The sequence below is a fragment of the Taudactylus pleione genome, unplaced genomic scaffold (genome assembly GCF_031769625.1).
Source record: "Taudactylus pleione unplaced genomic scaffold, aTauple2 ptg000073l, whole genome shotgun sequence".
In the NCBI taxonomy this organism is placed as follows: domain Eukaryota; kingdom Metazoa; phylum Chordata; class Amphibia; order Anura; family Myobatrachidae; genus Taudactylus; species Taudactylus pleione.
Window position 1 is genome coordinate 6,273,572 of NW_028284475.1, and position 23,252 is coordinate 6,296,823.

General features: G+C 44.6%; 1 protein-coding gene across 1 annotated transcript in view; it reads right to left on the reverse strand.

Moving 5' to 3' along the window:
• Nucleotides 1-5,126: 5,126 nt before the first annotated feature.
• Nucleotides 5,127-23,252, reverse strand: part of LOC148532589 (NACHT, LRR and PYD domains-containing protein 12-like) — a 127,963-nt gene continuing 109,837 nt past the window's right edge. The window contains exons 5-13 of the mRNA XM_088467629.1: nt 22,326-22,486; nt 20,698-20,875; nt 17,068-17,133; nt 14,318-16,016; nt 12,150-12,236; nt 10,798-10,968; nt 8,003-8,173; nt 6,931-7,095; nt 5,127-5,610 (exon numbers count right to left, since the gene is read on the reverse strand). Coding sequence (XP_088323755.1) covers nt 5,520-5,610; nt 6,931-7,095; nt 8,003-8,173; nt 10,798-10,968; nt 12,150-12,236; nt 14,318-16,016; nt 17,068-17,133; nt 20,698-20,875; nt 22,326-22,486 — 2,789 coding nt within the window. The 3' untranslated portion in view covers nt 5,127-5,519. The remainder of the gene's footprint in view (nt 5,611-6,930; nt 7,096-8,002; nt 8,174-10,797; nt 10,969-12,149; nt 12,237-14,317; nt 16,017-17,067; nt 17,134-20,697; nt 20,876-22,325; nt 22,487-23,252) is intronic.

The window sequence follows — 23,252 nt, forward strand, 5'->3', positions numbered from 1 at the left end:
GTCGGCATAGTGGATGGAGCCGGTGCCTGACATATCGGACGTTTGGTACCACATCGTGCGGTATGTATCGACCGCCCGATATATATTGCGTGGTCAGGCGTCATATCGCTGGGTGCACACATTGGCAAGTGTGTACCCAGCTGAAGACTGGCAAGGGAATGAGGTATGAAAAGAGGGAGGAGGTAACAATATGGAGGCTGGTGTAGAGGGAGAAGAGCAATATAGGCAGATAAGGCTGTGCATACACTAATATATTTAGGTTAGAGAAGAGGGGGAATAGAGGAAGTTAGACAGGTAGAGTCTGAGGACAAAGACACCCACTTAAATTGGGGTTTTTAGGATTGGTTTGGGCTTGTTTTGGGCTTATTTTTTACTTATAAGTTGCTTGTTTTCCATTTCAGAGTTGGCAACACTGAGCAGCAGGCTGTCCATCTGGCTAATGTATCAGTGACCACACAACTCAAATTATAATGTTTACATTTGATTTTATTTGTAAAATACTTATCTATCTATCTGTACATACACACACACATATATATACACATACACACACACGTATGTATGCATCCAAAAAAAAATAAATATATACATATATATAGATAGATAGATAGATAGATAGATAGATAGATAGATAGATAGAGAGAGTGTGTGTGTGTGTGTGCAGGACCCCTTCTGCACATGTGCTTATCGTATGTTATAACATATTGCATAGTGTATGTTATAACGTATCCTCGGATAAACATACATCTCTGAATCCGGCCCTCATTTATCACCAAGATGCAAACATGCACAAGGTGTGGGTACTTGTGGTGTTTGATGATGGTGCTCCAGCTAATCAGCTACTCCGTGTCATCTATGCGCTTCTGCGCCATTCATCAGACGCAACAAGTTTCCTGCATGCAGGTCCAGTGGGCAATGTCCATGACCATGTGCGGGTGCGCGTATCATCAGCGACATAGCCGGTACACTGGCCAGTGCCCAGGGGCGTTTCTACAGATGAGGGAGCCAGTCTGCAGTCTCCAACACAGGCCCCCTCCTCCTCTCCATCTGGCGACCGTGCGCGCCCAGTGCCACACTTATAGACTCTGGGCACTAGAGTGTGCCCAGAGTCTATAGCGCATGCACAGGTCACCGGGAAAATGGCCGCGGCAGCTATTTTCCCTGTACTGTGCATACAACGGGAAACTGGCCGCGGTGGCCATTTTTACAGCGCAGACACTGGAACGGACATGGGACTCCAGAGAGGTAAATTTTATGGGTGCAGGTTGTGCGGGCCCCCCCCCCCTGGACCCAGGGGCCCACGGTGAACCGCACACCCTGCACCCATTATAAATACGCCCGTCAGTGCTGACAATATGTTGTCCAGTCTGCTGGATTGGACAAATCGTCATCAGGTGTCTTCCTGGCATTAGACGGATGTTTTTTTATTTTTGTAATCTTGCGCATAAGTTTATATTTTATGTTATTGTTTGCATTTGTACATAAAGTGTCAGAAATATGCTATTTATTTTATTTCAATTTGAGATGCAGAACGTCAGAGGCCTGAAGATGTGCTCAGGAGGGAGCTGAACCTCCCGAGCAATTATTTGCGGCTCATGTTACAGTCTGTGTAGAGGATGAGGAGTGATTATTAAAGTTTGTTTTTTGTTTAAAAAATATATTATATGTACAGTATCAATTTTATTATTTGTTTGTTTGACTCATGTGTTGTGTAATTATTATATGTTATCTTAGTATAGATTAGAAGTGAGTATATATTAACGATACACAGGAAAAAAAAACAACCTTTTATTGAATGATTTAAAAACAATACACTTTAAAATTAAATAAAAGCGCACAGAGTTATCCAATTATAAACTTGCAAATATGCCTCTTTGTGTGAAGTTTGGCGTGAAACACTTACGCTATTGTGACCAGATAAGTGACTTAGGCAAAAAGTCAACGAAAGAGGATCTTTAGCATGCGCAAATTGAAAAGACATAACAGAATGAGTTGTCCTCTTTGAAAATAGCATTTGAGAAGGAGGAAATAAAAAAATAAAAAAATAAAATAAAATTAAAAAAAGACTTAGAACTCTTAAAAGAGACAAACCTAAAATTAGTGGTTATGTCTGAACGCTCTGAGGAGGCTGAAGCATTAAAGTCTAATGATAAAGGTATGAGAATGATGTGCTGCTAGCAAGGAATGAAGTATTAGAGCAAGACATGGTTGAATTGCATCAAAAGTGTGTGGCACTTCAGCTGAAAGTGTAAAAAAATCGGGCAATCAGCCGGAAATGGTGCAGGTGTATGGCCAGCATAAATTAATGTGTCAAGGGACACCAGCGTGAGACAGCTCGCTCACAAGTAAAAGTGGCAGATCTAACTCCGATTTTAGAAGGAAAAGACTTTCTAGTGGTTCCCAGAAAAGCAAGACTTGCAGAGTGCGAGTTAGAAAGAAATTCTCTGAGAAGCTCCGTGAATGTTTGGAAGAAAGGGAGAAAGGTCTCCAGATGTTGCAGAATGAGCGTGATACAAAGGACATGGAGATTGTCCATCTTGAAGTCAGCTGTAAGGAGCAAGTACAAATTCTCAAAGCCAATTTAGCTGAGGCTAGAGCAGTTTCAGAGGGTCTGACGAAAAGAAATGTATTTCTGGTGGAAAGACTGCATGATACAGTAGAGCACAGTGAAGCTTTGGAGAGAGAACTGAACTTTGCCCATGGCAGGGCTTGGAAGTTGCAAGAATAGAGTGAGAACCTTGAGAAGTATCTGCTAAGTACACAGCACCAGTTGCAAACATTACAAATGGAGAGAAATACCAAAGTACTGGAGTTGCAATGTGAATTAAAAGTGACAGAGTTTCAAATAGCTGTACAAAAGTTGAGACTTGCTGAATTTGAAGTTGTGGAGAACAATCTTCTGCAGGCGGAGAACAAATTGGAAAGAGCCATGGTGAAAATTGCCCAGATGGAAGAGCAGCTCTCTGCGGCTCAGGAAAACTTACACATGGTAGTGGGAAAAGCTGAATGGCACTCTAAGCTTGAATTCAGGACCCACAATGGTGTCTGATGTCTCCACTGAGCCTAGTGTGACAGAAGTGCATAAACACAGATGACAATTGCTTCAGCTTGATCCTAAAAAGACTGGCGAGTAGAGTGATAGGCGATCAGTGCAGAGTGTCTTGTGTGAGGAGTAGCGGACGAGCAGTGAGATGCTTGAACAAAGTAAGATGTTCCAGAAGAGTGATGTTTGTCAGCAGCACTTTGGCAATGAAGATGTCCTCATAAATTGACACTTCTGTCCCTTCCTGGACACTGACATTTAAAGAAATTTTCTGAAAGACTGTCTTGCAAACGGGAGTGAAGTACCTTGTAGTGTTTGTCAGCTTACAGTGATAGCTGAGGGTGTGAAGTCCTCCCAAAAGGGAACAGGTCCAGATTGCAAATCTGCATCAGAAGTTGATTATAAAGAAGTGACGTACATGGAGGACGGTCGCAAATCCTGTGAAGCAAAGGTACAGCATGTACAGAAGTCTACAGAGAGAGTGATGGCTTCCACATATGAGACACTGTTGTCACCGTGTGATCAGAGTGATGTGAATGTGACCCAATCACATTGTTTTGCTGTGGAAAGCAGAACCTTAAAGAAAAAGTTAATACTGAAAGTCTTGTGAAGAGTAATACTCGTGTATGTAAAACAATACCTTCATACATCCAGGATGGAACTTTCAATGCAGCCAAATTTGCCTGTGAGGAAGTAATGTCTCACAGTACAAAGATTAGAGCAACTAAACCTGCTAAACTGAATCTGAAAATAAAGACCTCTGTGGAGAGGGAACTTCAACCTGTGCTGGTGGAACATGTTGAAATTGTTCATCATACTGCATGTTCAAGGCCCAAAAAACTGGATGCTCAAGAAGATCTGAGAGATAGGAGCTTAATGGAAATGGCAGATAGCCATCAAAATCCTGAAGTGAAGTTTTAAGATCAGCGGAATAAACATTCCAGCATGTTATGTGGGCAAGAGAATCCAGAATCTGTGAGTGGTAGTACCAGTACATCTTCTGACAAAGCCAAGGTTGGAAGATTATGATGCTGGAGGCACTCAGGATAATAATTAGAAGTTGAGTTGCCAGTGAAGTATGCCAATACAGTACAAGGCTGAAGGTTAAAGATGTGACAAACAGAAGTTGGCCAAAAGGTGTGCTCAAGACGTTTAAGCAAGAGAACCCTATATCTGGTTAAAAAAACAAAAAAAACATGAACCAGAAGATTCTGAGGAAAATAACTTGCTGGGTTTTGCTGAAGTTGACAAGAGTGAAGATGAAGTATGTCACTTTGGGAAAAGTAATTTCAAGTTCTTAATGCCTGATGTGGTACCCAAGGATGACCCTCAAGTACTGCATATAGAAGGCAAAAAGTTGAAGTGGTACCATTAAATTAGGAAAAAAATAAAACCACAGAACTTGGAAAAGGAGGCCACTGAAGATTACCACAGCCTGGATGATCTTGGATGCGGTGGATGGCTCGCATGAGAAGAGTGAAGAGGGACTTCGCCATGAGAATACCCCGTCCCATGTCGCTCAACCCAGGGGTTTGGAGTTGGGGAGGGGGATGTGTGAGAGTGTATCATCAGAGATGGTGAGCAGCAGATTTTGCGTGGGGCAGGCGAGATCCACCCACATAGAGAAGAAAAAGATTGTGGGAAGATGCCTAATGGGTGCCCAATGGATTCAGTCCAGGGAGGACTGAGGTAGACAGTCCAGGTGGGACTGCAATTGAAGACCATTGTGTGCTGGGAAGCCACTGATGAGCCTGTGTTAAGCTGCGGAAGGAAGGAAGGAAGGAAGGAAGGAAGGAAGGAAGGAAGGGAGGAAGCAAGACAGGGAAAGAAGGAAGCAAGACAGGGAGAGAAGGAAGCAAGACAAGGAAGGAGGGAAGCAAGACAGGGAAGGAAGGGAAGGAAGGAGGGGGGGAAGGAAGGAATATTGTACACATTTGCACACAACAGATTGATAGGGGAAAAAAAAAAAAAAAAAAACACAATGGCCTTTATACAACTAATCTTTTCATGTAGACCATTAGCCTAAATTAGTAAACTAGCCTGATCAAAGGTACAATTTGCTTTAATTATATGTGCACAACAAACAATTACAACAAGTACATGGAATGCTGTGAGAATACTAGTTCAGATCCTTAAGCTGGGTTCACACGGACCGATATATTGGCCGATCAATTGATTGGCCAATATATCTGGTGTCCGTCGGCCAGTGTATACCAGCGATATGTCTGAACTAGTCGTTCACAGACATCCGCTAGGTCTGTACCCACCTTTAGCTATACAGGAACTGTGATCAATTGCTATCGATCCTGGTTGCAATTGTGATTGCTATTCTGTTGTAATTGCGATTGCATACGCAACTGAGTATGCAATCGCAAGCACTGCGTGTGTTCTAAACACCAATTGCAGTTCTGCTGATCATCTCACTTTCGTGCGTACGCGATTGCAATCCGTGCTGAATCAGGCCCCTGTTTGTTCATTAAACGATAACCCGCAGGCCTGGCTTCTCATCTTGCAGCTTTCTCAATTGTTCTCGTATTTTCCGGGGCACCATGTGATAGGGATAGATGCTAGATGTGAGACAGGAAAACGGAGATATTACAATGAAACCCCTTGTTTAGAAAAGATCTTCACAAATGGACAAAAGAACGTTATTCCCCAATAATCTAGTGAGGTCCCAAGTGTCCTCCATCTGAGCATTGTGGGTAGCGATATGCAAATAATAATGTAATACATTTTTGTTCTATGTACAATACACAGTATTTCATTAGACATGAATACATGGAAACAGAATAGTAGAGATTACCAGCATGGTAAAGTGTGGGGGGGGCGTGGCTACGATGACGCCAATCAGTGCAAATCACGTCATAGGCCGCCCACTTTACTCGGGAAGTGGGCGGTGCCAGGCGGATGCTGTGGATTACCGGGAGACTTAAAAGCTCTGCCGAGCACCCGGGAGCAGCAGCCTAGATTCGGGAGTCTCCCAGCTGTTCCGGAGGAGTTGACAAGTATGCCATTACTCCATGCATTGTACAATGGTTGTGGTCCTGTTAGATCTTGTCAGTATGAGATGTGGAGGCTCTGAGCTGCTGAATGGACTTTGCTGCATAATGTGTTGTTCTTACCCGAGGTAGATGATCTGTAAGATGATGGTTTTAGAATCTCTCTAAACGGCTTATGGATCATTTATTACCAGAGTCTATGATGTATCTGAAGCCCCTCTACAGCAGGGTAGGGACAAGCATAGTAGGGATCAGTGTGTGATATCAGAATGGACAATAAGGACCTGATACAAAGTGGCCAATGTTTTAGGTCTGTGTATGCCTCGGAGTTGTACTGCGCATGCCTCCCAATGGTTAGACGCAGAACAACTTAGAACGCAGGGAGACTGATTACAGGGGGGTATTCCTGGAAGGTGATGGGGGGTGGGGGGGGGGGTGACACAAGGAAGACGCAGTCTACAGACACAGTAGCGCTGGCAGGAGATGCCATGTTCAGGGCTGGTGCAAGTTTTGATGTTGCAAACGATGGCGCATCTAAAAGACGCTCTGAGACGGATTAGCGCCAATATGCCAGTTGGCGTCTCAGTAGGAAGATCGTCGGTCATGGTGTTGGCATAAAGACGTATCCTCTAAAATCAGGCCACAAGATAGATAGCACAGATCCTATCTGCTGCCACCACCATTCTAGGTATCTCCCACAGCCTCCGTTGGGAATGTAACATGGGCTGAAGAACACAACTCAGGTCATTAGAGGCAGGACACAATCAGTTTGTGGGAACTGTGAGATCAGCGAGCTGGATACGATATAGTCTTAGGACTGTATGGCCCCTGTGTCAGACACATCACATGACTGTTGTATAGTCACTGGCTGGTCTTTGTGGTACATACCAGATATATTTCAGGCTGGGTGACCTCAGTATTAGTTCCTCGATGTAACCGGCATCAGCCTCAGAAAATCTATGACCGCCCAGCTCAAGCTTGGTGAGCCTGGTGTTATTACTAAGTGATACCAGTAACGGTAAATGTTCATTTCCCCGCACACACTCCTGGATCCTGCCAGGGAATAAGGACGTGTAGATCAGATATAACAGAAAAACAAAAATATCCCTCACAATGTACAAGTAATATCAGAAACAGTGGCACCAACAATGGTCCCCTGAAATGCAGGTGGCACCCCGAGAATCCTCCATAATCCCACTCCAACTTCTGTATCTCAAGAGTTGGGGAACATGATGGCACAGAGGCGAGCATTGCTGCATTGAGGGCATTGGTAAGATCCCAGGGTCCTAATTGTGTGGCGTTTGTATGTACAGTCGCTCACACAAGCTATGGCTCTTTGGGTGCTAGAATGATGGAAGGTGGAGCTTCTCTATCCTACAAGGCAATGTTTGCTTGCTGTCGGATAGCACATGCTACATAGGTTTAGTATCTGTATGGATGGTTATTTAGATTTTCTTGCTCTTAAAGTATATTGGACAAACCTCAATTTGAGCAGATTTGCATGAGAAACGATGAACCTTGGTAAATGGCAACATGTACTAGACAGTGCTATTTTATAGGGGTACGAAACAGACCACTTTGGCCTCCTCCTTGAATTGCATTATAGGATATCCTTCCCCTCTCTACCCTCCTCCGCTAACACTGTCCCCATTTATTACTTTGGGGCTTATTTATCAAATAATAGCTGTGGGATGTCCCGTGAAAACACCAGTTTTTGGGGATTACCTGAAAATATTAAGTATCCCCAAATATAACTGACAACAGAAGCAGCTCCCATAGGATTCTACGGGGACTACTAGGCTGCCGGATTTCAGTTTGGCCCCGGCACCTAACGCAATATTCAGATGGCGATAACCACTGTATTCTATGGAACATTGAACCGGGAGAAGGTTCCGTAGGGTTAACATACATGCACAATAGCACTAAAGAAAAGAGCAGTGATTACATCAGTGATACTCACAGTAATTCCTCTATACAGCAGGATGGACTGGACAGTGCGGTTACTAAATCGCTGAAGTGAGGTCCAGTCATGTCATTCGAGCATAAGGACAGCACCCGCAGAGACCGGTTATTAGTTATTGCAGATGCCAGTGGGGAGCAGGAAGTGTCTGTCAGATGACAATTTTTCAGGCTGGAGACAAAAATCAGAATATGTATAAACTGAACTGAATCATGTACTAACTTCACAATACTGAGGCCTTCAGCCATCACCAAGGAAGCGGAGGCAGATCTGAATGTTTAAATATCCAGGACCTTATTCAGAGGTGCCGATGTTTGCGCAGTAGAACAATTATGCGCAAAAAGTCCTGGAAACCCCAAAGACGCATGTGGTCCCCTGCGTGTATGCAGATTCCGCTGCTGCATACAGAGACACTGGCATTAAAACCAGGGAGCCCTTACCATGGGCATTCCTGGGCAGTGACTGTGGGGGTGGCCTGAAGTGTGCAGTCTCATGGGAGCTTTATGGGAGTGCCACGGGCGTATCAATTAAAGCAACTGCGTTCCCAAATCCATAGCCACAGCCATATTTAGCTAGAGTTGAGAAGGAGACACTGCGCCGGGGGCAGAATGAGGAGAAAAAAAAATGGGGCCTATTTATCAATTTGCAGCAATAGAATATACACAATGATCATTAGAACTTTGCCAGAGTAGCTGTGCGGTACTCAGCTACCCGGCAATACTGGTTGGCAGAAGTAACAGGAGGCTTACGGCTTCTTCAGCCAGCCCTCGACCCCTCTGCGCATATGTGACCCAGCATTGGCCAAATCACACATGTGCACTGTACTGGGAGACCAGACTCAGGCATATTCACTAAAACATAACAAATAGGAAGAAAACTACATGACAATATAGATAGAAATTGATAAACATGTAGCTAGTGATGAAAAGTTGACAAGTTAGAATCTCGACATATCGTGTCTGGTGGCCCAGCGGTTATTTACCTGCTCTGGGCATTTTCCTGGTCGCGGCGGTCATGCGATTGTCACTTCCAGTGCAGACATTTGGCAACTTCGGTGATTAGTCTTCTCCTATGCCTACCCATAATCCCTTCACCTCTATTCCTCCCTCTAGTGCCTAACCCCAACACCGCCACCTTCCTCATAGCCTAACCCCAACGGTCTTGAGAAAGTCCTGGCATCCCACGGGACGAAACGCGTTGATTGTGAATTTCCTCTACTACTTCTCCAGCTCCGGCCACTAGATCTGTTTCCCATCCAGAGAGATTGCACATCACCCGGCAACAGAAACGGCATGCGACGGCAGCCATAAAACATTATCAGTAGCTCCAGCTATCGCTCCCTACAGGACCAAAGTATCCAGCACACGGTTCCCTGCAGCGTGGTCACGCTACCACAACGGACAATTAGCAGCAAGGGTACACAAACTCATTTGGCCCAATGAGACAGAGGTCACTAAATGTATAACAAGCGGTCTACTGGACGGCACAAACTATATTTATACTGGGGCTCCAGTATTATATAGACTATATACCAATAATTGCATGCTAACTGACCTGCTTGCCAGACCCGCTTGGTGAAATTAAAAAAGGAACATTCCTGCCACTTGCTTTTAAACCAGACACACTAACAAAAACATTGCAGACCTGCTACTAATTACAAAGACCTTATGTGATGTGTGACTTTGATAACAACAAGTTCTTAGGCTATACATATCCAAAGCTTTTTATATATTTTATATAGGTCTTTATGCAATCCGATATAAATTATCTCATGAGATTATTGCTTCATTTATGAGAGTTTGTTCAGATCGAGTTATAGGTGTATTTATTTATTTTTGTGCTTGAATAAAACATTATTTGGTGTAATTGAAACCAGCCTCCTGTTTGCATAATAGAGAGCAGATTTCTCTCATATTATTGCTGAATCATTGGAATATAGAATAATCAAGATTTTGTATCTCTTGGCTCCTAACTAGACCCTAAATTAGTTGCAGCAGGTATTAACTAAGATCTTTTATATGTATCGTCAGCGCCAGGAACTGTAGCGTTATACTACTTTGTGTGTGTAACCCACCCAACAGCCTAACCCTAATGTCAACATGTTGCCAGTCAACATTTTAACAATGCGGACATCATACATTATGAATGGTCCTTTTTTCACAGTAACTGCCCAGGAACACCTGTGGCTCTCCGCCGTCAGCTCAAATATGACTCCCATGTGCAGCAGCGGTCTCTGTGTACACTGCATGCACAGTAGTGGTTTCCAGGACGTATCATGCATGCACAGTTGCAAATAATTGCTCAACTGATCAGGAAAAAGTCATGGTGGCGGGTTTTTAACTATTGACAATGCATGTCAATGGAAACCGCGTCCAATTGAATTTGGGGCAACAAGTTTTTGCCCAATTATGAGTTACTGAGAGGGGCAGGACAGGTAATACTTGAAATATATAAAGCACAATGGAACATATAGACATTTAACAATCCATATCACCCTCCAGCTGTGGTGGAAGTAGAAAGATAAAACGGTGACTTTCAACATCAATCCAGACATAAAATAAAGCTATACTACACCTTCCATTACACAATTGCACCAGCCCTGTCCTTAGTGCATGTGATCCATTTTCTACTTTTCAAATGCCCCATTACCACCCCAAGCATGCCCCTTCTGCCACAAGAGGCAATTTGTACGACTCATATCTGCAAACGCTCGGCTCAAGACATGCAAAATTCATCCACAAATCTCATTTGCATTCAACGCTCCATCAGCCCCTGTATGTATTTGTTATACTCACTGTAACTTCTCTATCAGACATGTTGGACTGGACAGAGAGGTCATCAAGTCACTGAATTTAGGACCTTCCAATGAATTATAACTCAGGTCCAGTGTTCTCAGGGACTGGTTATTATTTATTGCAGATCCCAGATGTGAGCAGGAAATGTCGGTCAATTGATTAGCGACCAAACTATAGAATAAAAAAAAGCACAAAATAAAAAACAAAGTACAGTTAAAAAAAACCAAAACACACTGCAAAATGCAAATTCACAAGACACTGTTAAGCAATAGGCAAATTTTATATATAAAATCAGATCATGCTGGAAATAGAGAACCTATATCGTCTATGAATAACATTTATTTGGAGGCATAAGTTCTAGTTTTAGACATCCCATGCTTACAACCCCACTGCACCTAGAGAATGTGTCCTGTTGCCGGAAGCCAAGAGCTGCCATACCGTGGATCTCACTCAGGGCCGGCTCCAGGGGGAGCCGCTCCCTGTGCAGGACGGGACTTAGGTGCCTGTAATTAGGCCATGCCCCAAAATGGGGTGTGGCCTAATTACCATAGGTCACACCCCTAAATGACATTTGACGCCATATGGCACGCCTCCCGTTGACAGGCTGGGGGCAAGACCAGCACTGTCAGTAGCTGGGCTGCACCCAGCCCTCTTCCTGTACTGAATGGACCCAGCCCTCTTCCTGTACTGAATGGATGCCATTCCTCTTCTCCGGAGCCAGCAGTGCCCAACCTCTCGTGGGACACTTTGCCCCACGAGTGGAACAGCGGGGCAGTGCTCGAAAAACTGGACTGTCATATTTATGGGATTCCACCATTGCTGAAAAGTGTGCAGGAACCCAAGTAACCCCAGGTGTTCCTATGTTTTCTGCTTTATACTACACACGTAACTGACTCACTGGGTTTGATACAGAGGTGGTCTGTACTGCAGCCATGACAGTGTCTTTTTACGCAGCGTGCCTGCCCATTTATGCTTATCTGGCAGCCGAGAGGATTCGCACAGAGATGCCCAACAGCCGCGTCTGTAATCCGCTTTGCGTAATAAGTTGCACCATCGGACATTAGATCAGCCCCATTGGTTGCAAAGAAGGCCAATCGGAACATGGCCACCGGCGCAACTTGCGAAAAAAAAAAAAATGCAGTCACTGGCTGTGAAACGCCTACATCTACCTATCGGTGGGACGTATGAGAATATTGAAAACATCATACGCTTGCAGACAAAATCTAAAGTGTCCACCTCTAAATCGGGCCCTTTATCATTAATTAAACCCGTGTGTGTTTTCTCTATTACAATTTGAGGTTTTATAGCATAAATAAGGTAACATATACAGGTTTAAAAAAGGTACAACTTACGACAGAGACTGGATCTTGCACTCCGGGTGATTTAGCACCGAACAAATGGACCGAACTCCATCATCTCTCAGGTTATTCCAGCATAACCTGCAGAGAGCAAATGAGATAGGAATCATATACCTTTGTTTTACATTGTAATAAATTTATTTTTAACAGATATTTGTGAGGTTTGATAAAACGTTTTGCATCCAATAGTACCTTATCTTGTCCCATCGAAGACATTGGTGGCAGCAGTGGGATACAAAGTGTTAATAGCTATAAATCTGCTAACATCTCCCTGGGGGTGCCTAACCCTAACCCTCCCCCCAAAAAAATAACACGAACCCCGCTAAACAGCACGAAACCTAACCCAAATCACCCCCCCACCCCACCGGGGCCAAACGGATGGGCGGGCCAGACTTACCTCGCTCGGTCCCGCGTCGTCCTGGATTCCGGCGACAGGATTATGATAAGCTTTGGTATTTCGACGCCTATCAATCCCTAGCCGGCATTCTGCTGTCTGTATTGTGACTAGTGGCTACATCCCTTGTGAAGACCATTATAAATTCTCCTTATGGCTCAGTAGCTTTCGACATTACTGCCCTGAATGTAATGTTGTGTTTATGCACTCTTAAGGTGCCCATCCACCAAAAGATTAAATTGAGCGATTGAATGATAACGATATCATTAAATCGTTTGCAAAAATGTCTAAAACGACCAGCAATGCACACTCCCGCTGGTCGTTTAGACATTATCATCGAGCAAACATGCTGGACAACCTGACGATAATATCAGGTTCAGCATGTTTGCAGATGACTGGTGAGCCTGCACTGAACGTCTGCTCGTTCAGTGCAGGCTCATCACAGACTGAGACGACTGCACGGTTACAATATTTATTATTTCACGAATCCGATATGCTGGTAGGTTTGCGCTGGGAATAATTTTCTTTTACAAACAGATTGAGTCACCTCATCAATAGTGCTGCATCATTTATGATGTGTCCTCTGCTAAGTTGCTGCATTAGGTGACATTTACAACACGTTTCGGAAGTACCATAACAGTCATTATTGGCAAGGTAACGTTTCAGCTTTTTGAAGGATCAGATTTCAGATCATGTTGCAGCATTTTTCTACCATCTCTTGTTCAATATGATCTGATAAAATGGGTCCTGACCTTCCTTGACATGGCAAAAGTGTATCAGTCTCTTAGTAAGTGCGCAAGGTTCTATGCACTATTAGATGCTTACACTGGATCCCAATCCCCTATAGAATCCAAATCAAACTCCTCTATCACCTCTTCTATTGTGTTCAGCCTCTTCTCCCCATACATCACCAGCCTCATGTCTCTCCACTCCCATCCTCTCCCCTCTGCCAGTGACTGGTGCCTCAACTTGCCAATGATAGTCCCATCACCCCATCATCTCTGAAACTACTCTCAGGCTGCTTCACATGTATGTGACAAACTCCAATTCCCTCTGTTCGTCACCCCTCTTGTCTCAGTCTTGACCTTTCCTTTAGGTTCCAAGCTCTCACGAGCAGGGCCCTTCTTCCTCTTGCCATAGTCACTAAATACTTAGGAGAAAAACCATCCCTTATAGTGCAGGTTCTACCCAATAACAGTGAAACCAATTATATGAAATTAATTTAGATTAAAAGTTCATCAAAGATATACAAATGTGCTTGATATCCACATGGTCATTAAAGTACATAAAACTTGATTTTGACGTGTGCTGCCCACTGCCTCAGACTGGTTTATACCAATATTTTTCCATTAATGATTGGTAAAACGCAGATGTCCATGCTTATAAACTCTGCCCTCCTCCAGCAAAACTCGGAACACTAGTCACCCACTTTTGGCCCAAACTCTGCCCCTTTCGAGATCTGTGACCATTCTGCTAAAATTGGGACAGTTGGCAGAAATACTGAGGTACAGTAACATTTTATTTACAATATTCCCTTATATTTTTGGTCTGTGCCATCTATATAGTGTAACCCAAATTGCCTATAGTAAGAAAAGCTTGTACCAGGCATCAGGAAGATTGAAATGTTACTTAACCATATCATCTGATAGAACACAAGTAAATAAGCAGACTAATAATTTACAAATACATACCTTCCTTGACCCAGGAGCAAGAACTCATAGTATTATATATTCAAACTGGGAGACAAAAAAGTATTCTCAATTTTTACCTTAAATTATATATGGTATGTAGAACTGGTGCAAGTCTCTCCATGCTCTCGCTGTGAATGTTACAATGATCTATATGTAGCGCCTCTGTGTCTCTGCAGGATTGGAGGATGAAGGACAGCACCGTGCAGTCCAGAGGCGTCAGGTGGACTTGGGAAATGTCGAAACTTGTGTGTGATCCAAGAGATTCTAAAACCAATTCCTTATTCTGGGTCTCGAAGAGATAGAAAAACTCACTGAGCAGCTTTCTCTTGTCATCTTTCCAATCCTGGACGTCAGCAAAGGTATTTTGGAGGTAAGCTGTGACCTCTCGGGCAGTCTGAGAAGACAGTTCTCCCAAATAAGGGTCTAACATGGACCTAGTGTAGCTGTCTGAGAGACCGCAGAGGAAACTAAGGAATATTTCTCCACGTCTGTCATATGATTTGGCCTCTTCAAAGGACTTTTCTAATGTCTCAGAACATTCAATTATGTAATGGACCAAGGCGGCAAAAAACTCCTGAATAGTGACATGTACGAAGGAAAAGATGATGTTAGGAGGTTGATCTGATTTCTTCATAAAGCTTGAAAAGAGCGGTGAGGACGCGTCCACATTAAATGATGCCAGATCTCGTTCATTAAACGTAACAATGTGCTTCATTACTCCATGTTCTGCCATCCGCCCAATAGATGTCAACTGTTCCCGAGCCCTCTCCTTCTCCAGGCTGTGATTGGACAGGATGTTGGCAACAAAGGCCACAAAGAGTTGTGTCAACGTTTTGGGCAATGGCGATGTCGGCTGATCATTGTTTGTTGGCCGGTCTTTGAAGCACGTTGATAATACCGTACATACGACCTGGCAGAAGGACGGGATGTAACAGAAATTGTATAGCGCCCCATTATTCCGCATATATTGAAAACTATTTTCTGACAATTCCTTGTCCCTGAAAAACTGCTCACAGTACATCTGTCTTTCCCTGGGGTTTAGTCCCATAATCTCAGTTACTCGCCTGAAATATCTGTTGTCGACTGAAGCTAGTTTTGTTGGCCGACTGGTGATTAGTATGGAGCAGCCCTTAAGAAGAGACGGTTTCACCAAACTAACCACAATCACACCAGGATTTTCTGTCTGCTTTATATCTTTGCACAATTTACGTAATGTGAAATTCGTTTGGTGAACACTTTCATCTAAGCCATCAAATATAAAGAGCAGTTTCTCTGGATCCTGTAAGATGTTCTGGAGGTGGCCCTGTAGATGGGGATATTCCTGAAGGATCATGGACTCCAAGCTGACCTCACCCAGCCGGTTCAGTTCCCGGAATTTGAAAAAGAAGACAAAAGCAAATCTCTGATAGAGCTTTCCATGCACCCAGTCACAGACAAACTTCTCCATCAGTGTGGTCTTCCCTACGCCCGGTACTCCGCTCACTACTACTGTACGAGGCACACATTTATATCGGGGTGACCAGCGGAACAGTCTGTTGGGGGAAATACATTCCAGCTTGCTCTGTTCATTTTGAAAAGAGTCCTCATGTTTCCTCCCACTCTCTATGAGCCAGTGCTGAGACTGCTTATGTAGGGGCCGTATTGAGACAACGATCAGATCCTTATTGCATTCAGGAATGTGCCAACTTTCATTTTCCTGTGTAGGTCTTGGGGATCTGTTTTCTACTAGATTCTGAGTTCTCTCCAGAAGATGTTGCTTGTGAAGACCCTGTATATCTGGCGGATTAACAGAAAATATTAAATTGGAGTTTTAAAAATAGGATGTGCTTTGTAGTGGCAATTATTTTATTCTCAATGTTATTTACAATATTTTTAGAATATTAATGTTTGTAAGCATCATAACCTTACTTCTCTATATACTGTTGCCTGTTGGCAAATTGAAACCAGTTAGACGTCCTTTACAGCTCTTCCCTACTGACAATATGTGAGTGTCTTCATTACAGATATATGATATTTAATCGTTTAAAAAAAAAAATAAATCAATGTACAACCAATTGGGTACTCTGAAACATGAAACGCGCCAGTTCCGAGACAGAACCCCACCCACAAACATACTGTTGACCTATTTGTGACTCATCAGTGTAGAGAAGGGTCATATATGTGTTATAAAGGAACCCTTGAACACAAAATCACGTTAAGGTGTCCTGTGAAGTTCGGGAAGTAGGTCTGCTACACAAAGTGCAGGATGCCTTAGCCATGGGTGGTTAGAGGAGAGCAGAGGGAGATAAGGGGCAGCCAAGCACTGATCAGAGTTACAGACCCCCTACCATCACGTGGATATGTCCCTGCAGTGGTGTGGCTACCCCACTATTCCCAAGTCACCGAGCTGATGTTGGGAGATATGAAAGTACAGGTTGAGTCTCCCATATCCAAAGTGCTTGGGACAGGGGGTATTTTGGAATATTTGCATACCATAATGATATATCTTGAGAATGGGACTCAAATTTAAACACCAAATGCATTTATGTTTTATATACACACAGCCCGCAGGTAATTTTATACAATATTTTCAAAAATGTTGTGGCTCAAAGTTTGTGTACAAACATGAAATTAATTTGTGTTTCATATACACCTTATACACATAGTTTGACAGTAATTTTATACAATATTCTGTATTTCGCAATATTTGGATATGGGAGACTCAACCTGTACCATATGGGTACATGTGTCACACATCTGTCTGGGAGAGTCTTCTAACATGCCAACTTTTACCTAATATAGCTGCCAGATAGTCTATACCAGGATTAGCTATATGATTTATATTTACCTTTCAGCTCTGGTGTTAGTGAGTGCCCATGTTCATCCAATAGAATCAGCTGCATCAGAGTGTCACCTAAATGAGGAAATCCCCGGATGACATAATCAATCAGTTACATAACCGATAGCCTACATCACATCATTAGCCTTATCATCATCTATCCAACATAACGTTTTCTTTATGAATATGTAAATTGCACAGAGACATGTTATAAGCCAGTGCGTCAAACAACTACATCACATAATGAGCGTCCACATACAGTCCATACTTACCAACTGTTATGAACACCTAGATTACCACACGACTCTTGCAGACTAATAAAAGGTGTTTACCTATAACAGCAACCTTAAGCCCGGGTGAAGCAAGTTCACCTGGTACTAGGATGCCGCCAGGACTTAACTCAGGTACAAAGAGTCAATGTGGAAACTAGGCAGCACAAGGATTGGGCTGATGTGGAAGCAGGAGAGAATCCATGTCCAAAAAAAGGCAGAGAGTTTCCTACAAGCAGGGACAAGTACTCTAGAAATATAAGAATGGCTGGCAAAAACTGGCAGAAAGCTACTAGAATACTGCAGTAGGGCAGGTGACGTCTGGCAGGACAGAAGCTATAACCAGCAATGCACCAAGGCCCTGACTGTGCTTTAACTATTCAGGTAGCCAATCTGAACCCCAGGACAGAGACAGGCTCCTTGCAATTCATTACACTGCAGCCGAGTAGCTGCACAAACAGAGACAGGCCACTTACATATAATTACACTGCAGCCGAGTAGCTGCACATACAGAGACAGGCCACTTACATATAATTACACTGCAGCCGAGTAGCTGCACATACAGAGACAGGCCCCTTACATATAATTACACCGCAGCTGAGTAGCTGCACATACAGAGACAGGCCCCTTACATATAATTACACCGCAGCTGAGTAGCTGCACATACAGAGACAGGTCCCTTACATATAATTACACCGCAGCTGGGTAGCTGCACATACAGAGACAGGCCCCTTACATATAATTACACTGCAGCCGAGTAGCTGCACATACAGAGACAGGCCCCTTACATATAATTACACCGCAGCTGGGTAGCTGCACATACAGAGACAGGCCCCTTACATATAATTACACTGCAGCTGAGTAGCTGCACATACAGAGACAGGCCCCTTACATATAATTACACCGCAGCTGGGTAGCTGCACATACAGAGACAGGTCCCTTACATATAATTACACCGCAGCTGGGTAGCTGCACATACAGAGACAGGCCCCTTACATATAATTACACCGCAGCTGGGTAGCTGCACATACAGAGACAGGCCCATTATAATTATATTGCAGCCGAGTAACTGCAGGTACAAAAATCTCCCCAGCTGTAGTAACATGCAGGACCAGCAGGCAGTGTGGCTGCAGAGCGTGCCGATTGCCTAGCAATCATCACGACCATCAGCCAGTGCGGCTGGCGTGACACGATGTCCCAGTCGCTTAGCAATGACTTATCGGTGTCCCAATCGCTTTTCCGATGTGGCGGCTCCTAACACCAACTAGTATCTCATCTACTGGGGGATTTCAGAGCGGAGATGCAGGTGGCTGGTGATGGACTATTTGCGTCATTAGGCCCTGCCCCCCCCTCATGACAAAATGCCAGAAATAGCGGGTCTATAAATAGGGGGTGGGGCTAAAATGACACGATCATAGAATCACGTCATATTGGCCCCGCGCCCTACCCAAGGACCCACAATTCTAGTCATCGTTCTTCCCATCCTGCTCACTTAATTCAGAATTGAACAGGATGTGGGAGGACCACCAATTCCTCCTGGTGCCCAGGGAACACCCCAAAAATACAGGAGCTTACCAGGTGTTCTGGGAGAGTAGGTAAGCATGACTTGGTTCTATAAATAATAGAATTTACATGTCGATAAAGAGAACCATAGTTCCAGCTGCACCGTCCCGTAGTACCGAATGCCAACGCTACACAGTTGGATGAGATGCAAAAAAATAAATACAGATCATTGCAAGGAAAGGCGTCATATAAACCTCACAAATTACATCTGTACACTTACAATGGTGCCGCCTTTGCAGACTTTGGGCCGCATTCAGCTTGGATTGCTATTGTGTTCTCAGCTGCTACTATGCACGCACTTCAACTGCGATATGCTAATCCTCGCAGCACTGCACAGGGACGCCCACTTTACCTTACACACATCCGTATTACTTAGCAGAATAGAGAAACCATCGGTACAATCGAGTACCATCGCTGCCTCACGCACACTTGCACAAGCCCTGACCTTCCTCAGAAATTGCTAACAGCCACGCACGCTATGAGACCTCAGGCTGCCTACACAATCGCAGTGGCTGCATCGGGGTTGAAACGCACTGGCACGCCTCCCTTCGCCTAACCACCCCCATCACCACCCACAAACGGTACTTCCTGTCAATCACTCTGCGATGGGTCTGCGTAGCCACTGCGATCGCAGTGCCAATTGCAGTAGCTGGCTCGCGCACTGCGATGTGTATGCATGCGCAGAACGCAACAATCAGCCAATTGCGTGCACATTAGCAACTGCGATCCAAGCTCTGCGCACTGAGGCAGCCCCCCTTACGGTTTCTTTCCCCCCCGTCCTGGATATATGATGGCTCTAAAAGACGGTCCAGCAACAGGTCAGTTAGGAAAATATAGTTATAATATTAAAGTACAATTGTCTACTCTGATCTATTGTGGACTATAGTGATATTGGTAGCACCGGCTATCACTTCCAGGGTCTACTCATCATCCCTTAATTCCTACAAAAGTAGGCGAAATTTAAATTTGTACCTACTTTTGTAGAAATTAAGTGTTAGGGCCATTCATTAAGCATGTAACGCAGGTGATATCACCGCTATCTCCTGGTTACACTTCTGCCCCGATCATTTCTACAGTCCTCATATGCAGACAACACAGAGCCGAAGCCGGGGCACACCGCATCTCCGCAGCCGCATCCACAGCCCTTACATGCCTGTGCACCTGCTGGGTGACCTGGGATGTGTGTCCGTGAGTAATGACTACACCTGTGCACCTGCTGGGTGACCCCGGATGTGTGTCAGTGAGTAATGATTACACCTGTGCAGCTGCTGGGTGACCATGAAAACATGACCTGTTTGGGGGTCCTGAGGACAAAGTTTGAGAACCACTGTTCTGCACTGATACTTTAGCAAGAAAACCAATTTTGTACAAGGACATTTGTGGCTCTGGCAGCGCAGACTCTGCTTTATTTAACCGAATTGAGAATTGATTACAGGAGTACAGATTTCCTGGACCTGCTTATGCAACCTTGAGTTTTGGCATATAGGTCCCAATAGCCAGAGGCCACTGATTAAAAAAAAAAAACACATTAAAAAGGATTTCTCCAAATGAATGAACAGCCCCCTCACACCTTTATCAGCTGTGCCCTGTACCAACATAGTCGCTGTACAGAATACAGGCTGTTTTGCTTTGCACAGTATTATCTACTTACATTTCATGCGGACAAGTGTGAAAAATAAAGAACAGGAGAGAAAGATGTGAAAGATATATGGATGTTCTGGTCATCCTCCTTTTCATGTTCATCTAAGTGACACTAACAGAACATACAGTATAGCGTTAATATTAAACCATGATTCATATATATTACCTGTCTTATCGATTTCATCCAGTAGTGTGTACAGATTAGGGTGGTGATGCTCAATATCTAGATCATAGAGACATTCCCAGAATCCCATCACGGCTTCTCTCCCTTTCTCCAAAATGTCTTGTACTAACTTCTCCGAACATCTAAAGTGTCCGAGACCTTTCTCCATGTCTGCGTATTCCTGGAACACAGTATTACGGATGTCAGACAGATACATAATACATGCAACATACCAGCAACCGCAAATGGCAATAACGCCTTCTGCCGCCTGCTATGTATCCGGGACACGAGGGAGAATCCAAGTTCTTATGTGTGTAGCATAAAGGAGTGTGTCAGTAAAAGTACGTGTGTCAGTAAAAGTAGGTATGGAAGTTTTACAGTGTGTTTAAAAAAAGAAAATACCAGCATTTCTATAGAGCGTATTTATTAATTATCAGGACTTGGCTTATTGCGACAATAAGAAATTAAGTATCACAAGGATTTAACAACAATCACTGGCAGGGACAGGGTCTCTACGAGGGTCTCATCCCTGCGATGTGCTAAAAGTAAAGTGATGTCTCATGCAATCAGGACCCTGACACACTCATATCTGCCGATGTCCCCCATACATACATCCCGGGGATGCTTAATATTTGCAGGTAACTTATTTTTTTTAAAAATATGCCCCTATGTGAGAATTGTTCAGCTTTATTATAGCTAAGTAACCAGCACTGTTACAGAGGACACTGTTGTTGGGGGGTTGTCGAGCAGGGCATATGCCCTGGGCGCCATAGGACTCGGTGGCGTGGGAGGGGAGGACGCGCCACCGGGGTGTTTGTCTAACTCTTATTGGCCGCAGTGCTAAAACAGACTCTTATTGGTTGCTGCACCCAAGGCTGGAGCTCACTCATAAGCTCCGCCTTCTGCAGTGGGTGAATGGAAGACGTCATGACGTCTCTCCCATAGTGCAGAGTGGAACCGGAGGAGTGGACGGAGGCGGGTGCAGGATTGGGGATTCTAGTAAGTATAATTATGTCTGTGTGCGTTTTATGTCTGAGGGGTACTGTATAAGGGGCACTGCAAAATGTGCACTACAACAGGGGGCATTGCATAAGGGGCACTGCATGTTGTGTACTACTACTGGGGGCACTGCATATTGTGTAGTGTTCCCGCTAGGCTGTTTTAGCGGGGCGCGGCGCCCTGCCCTCCTTGTGGAGGGCAAAAAGCACCCTGCCCTCCAGAAGGAGGGCAAAAAGCGCCCTGCCCTCACAGCCTGCGGGTGCCATCTTCACCCGTAGGACGCAGTGTCCCACGGGTGGAGAAATGTGTGGCGACACGGAGCTAGAGTGAACACTATTGTGCACTACTACTGGGAGCACTGCATATTGTGCACTTCTACTGGGGGCATTAAGGTGCATAGGGAATGGAAAGGGATGTTCCCAGAGTGATGAGAAACAGTGGTGTGTCATACTTACACGCCCCATTGCCCCTTGGGGCATGTGGCCACGCCCAGATTTTTGGCATGCGCACATAATGGAAGGGGGGGGGGGGGCTCCGTTTTTCATCTTGCCCTGGGCTCCTCATACCCTAGTTACGCAATGAGTTTAACAACTTCTTCCACATAGTAAGACATTACAGATTTCTCCTCCTACCTGTTCTACGAGGACATTCCGAGAGCTCAGCTCCCTCAGTAGGACCTTAGCTCCCATGGTCTCCACAATGTAGATCAGCTCACTCCTGAAATACTCATATATAATCCCCAGTTCCTGCATTCCGTAGCCAGATATCTGCTGATGGAACGTCACAACGCCATCTAGGTAACAACAAGGACAACCATAAAACCTGTGAGCCAAGTCATTAAGTGAAGACATGGGATGCTTGTCAACATTTTTCTAATTTTCAAAGTAACAGGATAATTCCTCCTCGGCTCTGTAAGTGAGATCTACCAATGGGAGCCTGGAAAAAGGCTACTGGATCTGAGACAGTTGTAGTAGAGATCAGCTGTGGGACAAACTGGTATGTCACCCAAAGCGAAGATACCGAGCTCTATGGCTTTGACTGTGTAATGGTGTGAGCGTTATTTCATCATTCTTTCGTTAGACTTTCATATTGCGGTAAATTGGTATAGTCATGGTTAGCTATTGGAGTTCAATGCCTTTAAAGTTCTGGGCACACGTGGCAGCTGTCGCTAATATTTCCCAGCCCTGATGGTGATAGAGAATCGGTACGATTTACCGGCTGCCCGACATAGGTGAAAATCCCGATTGTCCCTAAGGATAGTATTCACCAACCTAATTCCCTCCCCTAACCCTCCTTAGGTTTAGGGGCGGGGAAGGGGGGGGGGTTAGGTTTTAGGCACCCCTAAGTCCCCCGGGGGGGTGCCCAATCCTAAATCCCACTCGGGGGTGCCCAACCCTCCCTCTCCCTAGCCTAACCCTAACCTACCGGGGGGGTGCCTAACCCTAAGCCCCCCCGGGTTAGCCCTAAACCTAACCCCCCCCCCGTGGCTGTCCGCACTCAGCGCCCGGCAACACTTCGAACTGCATCCCGGTGTCTGTAAAATGACAGGCGTCTAGATT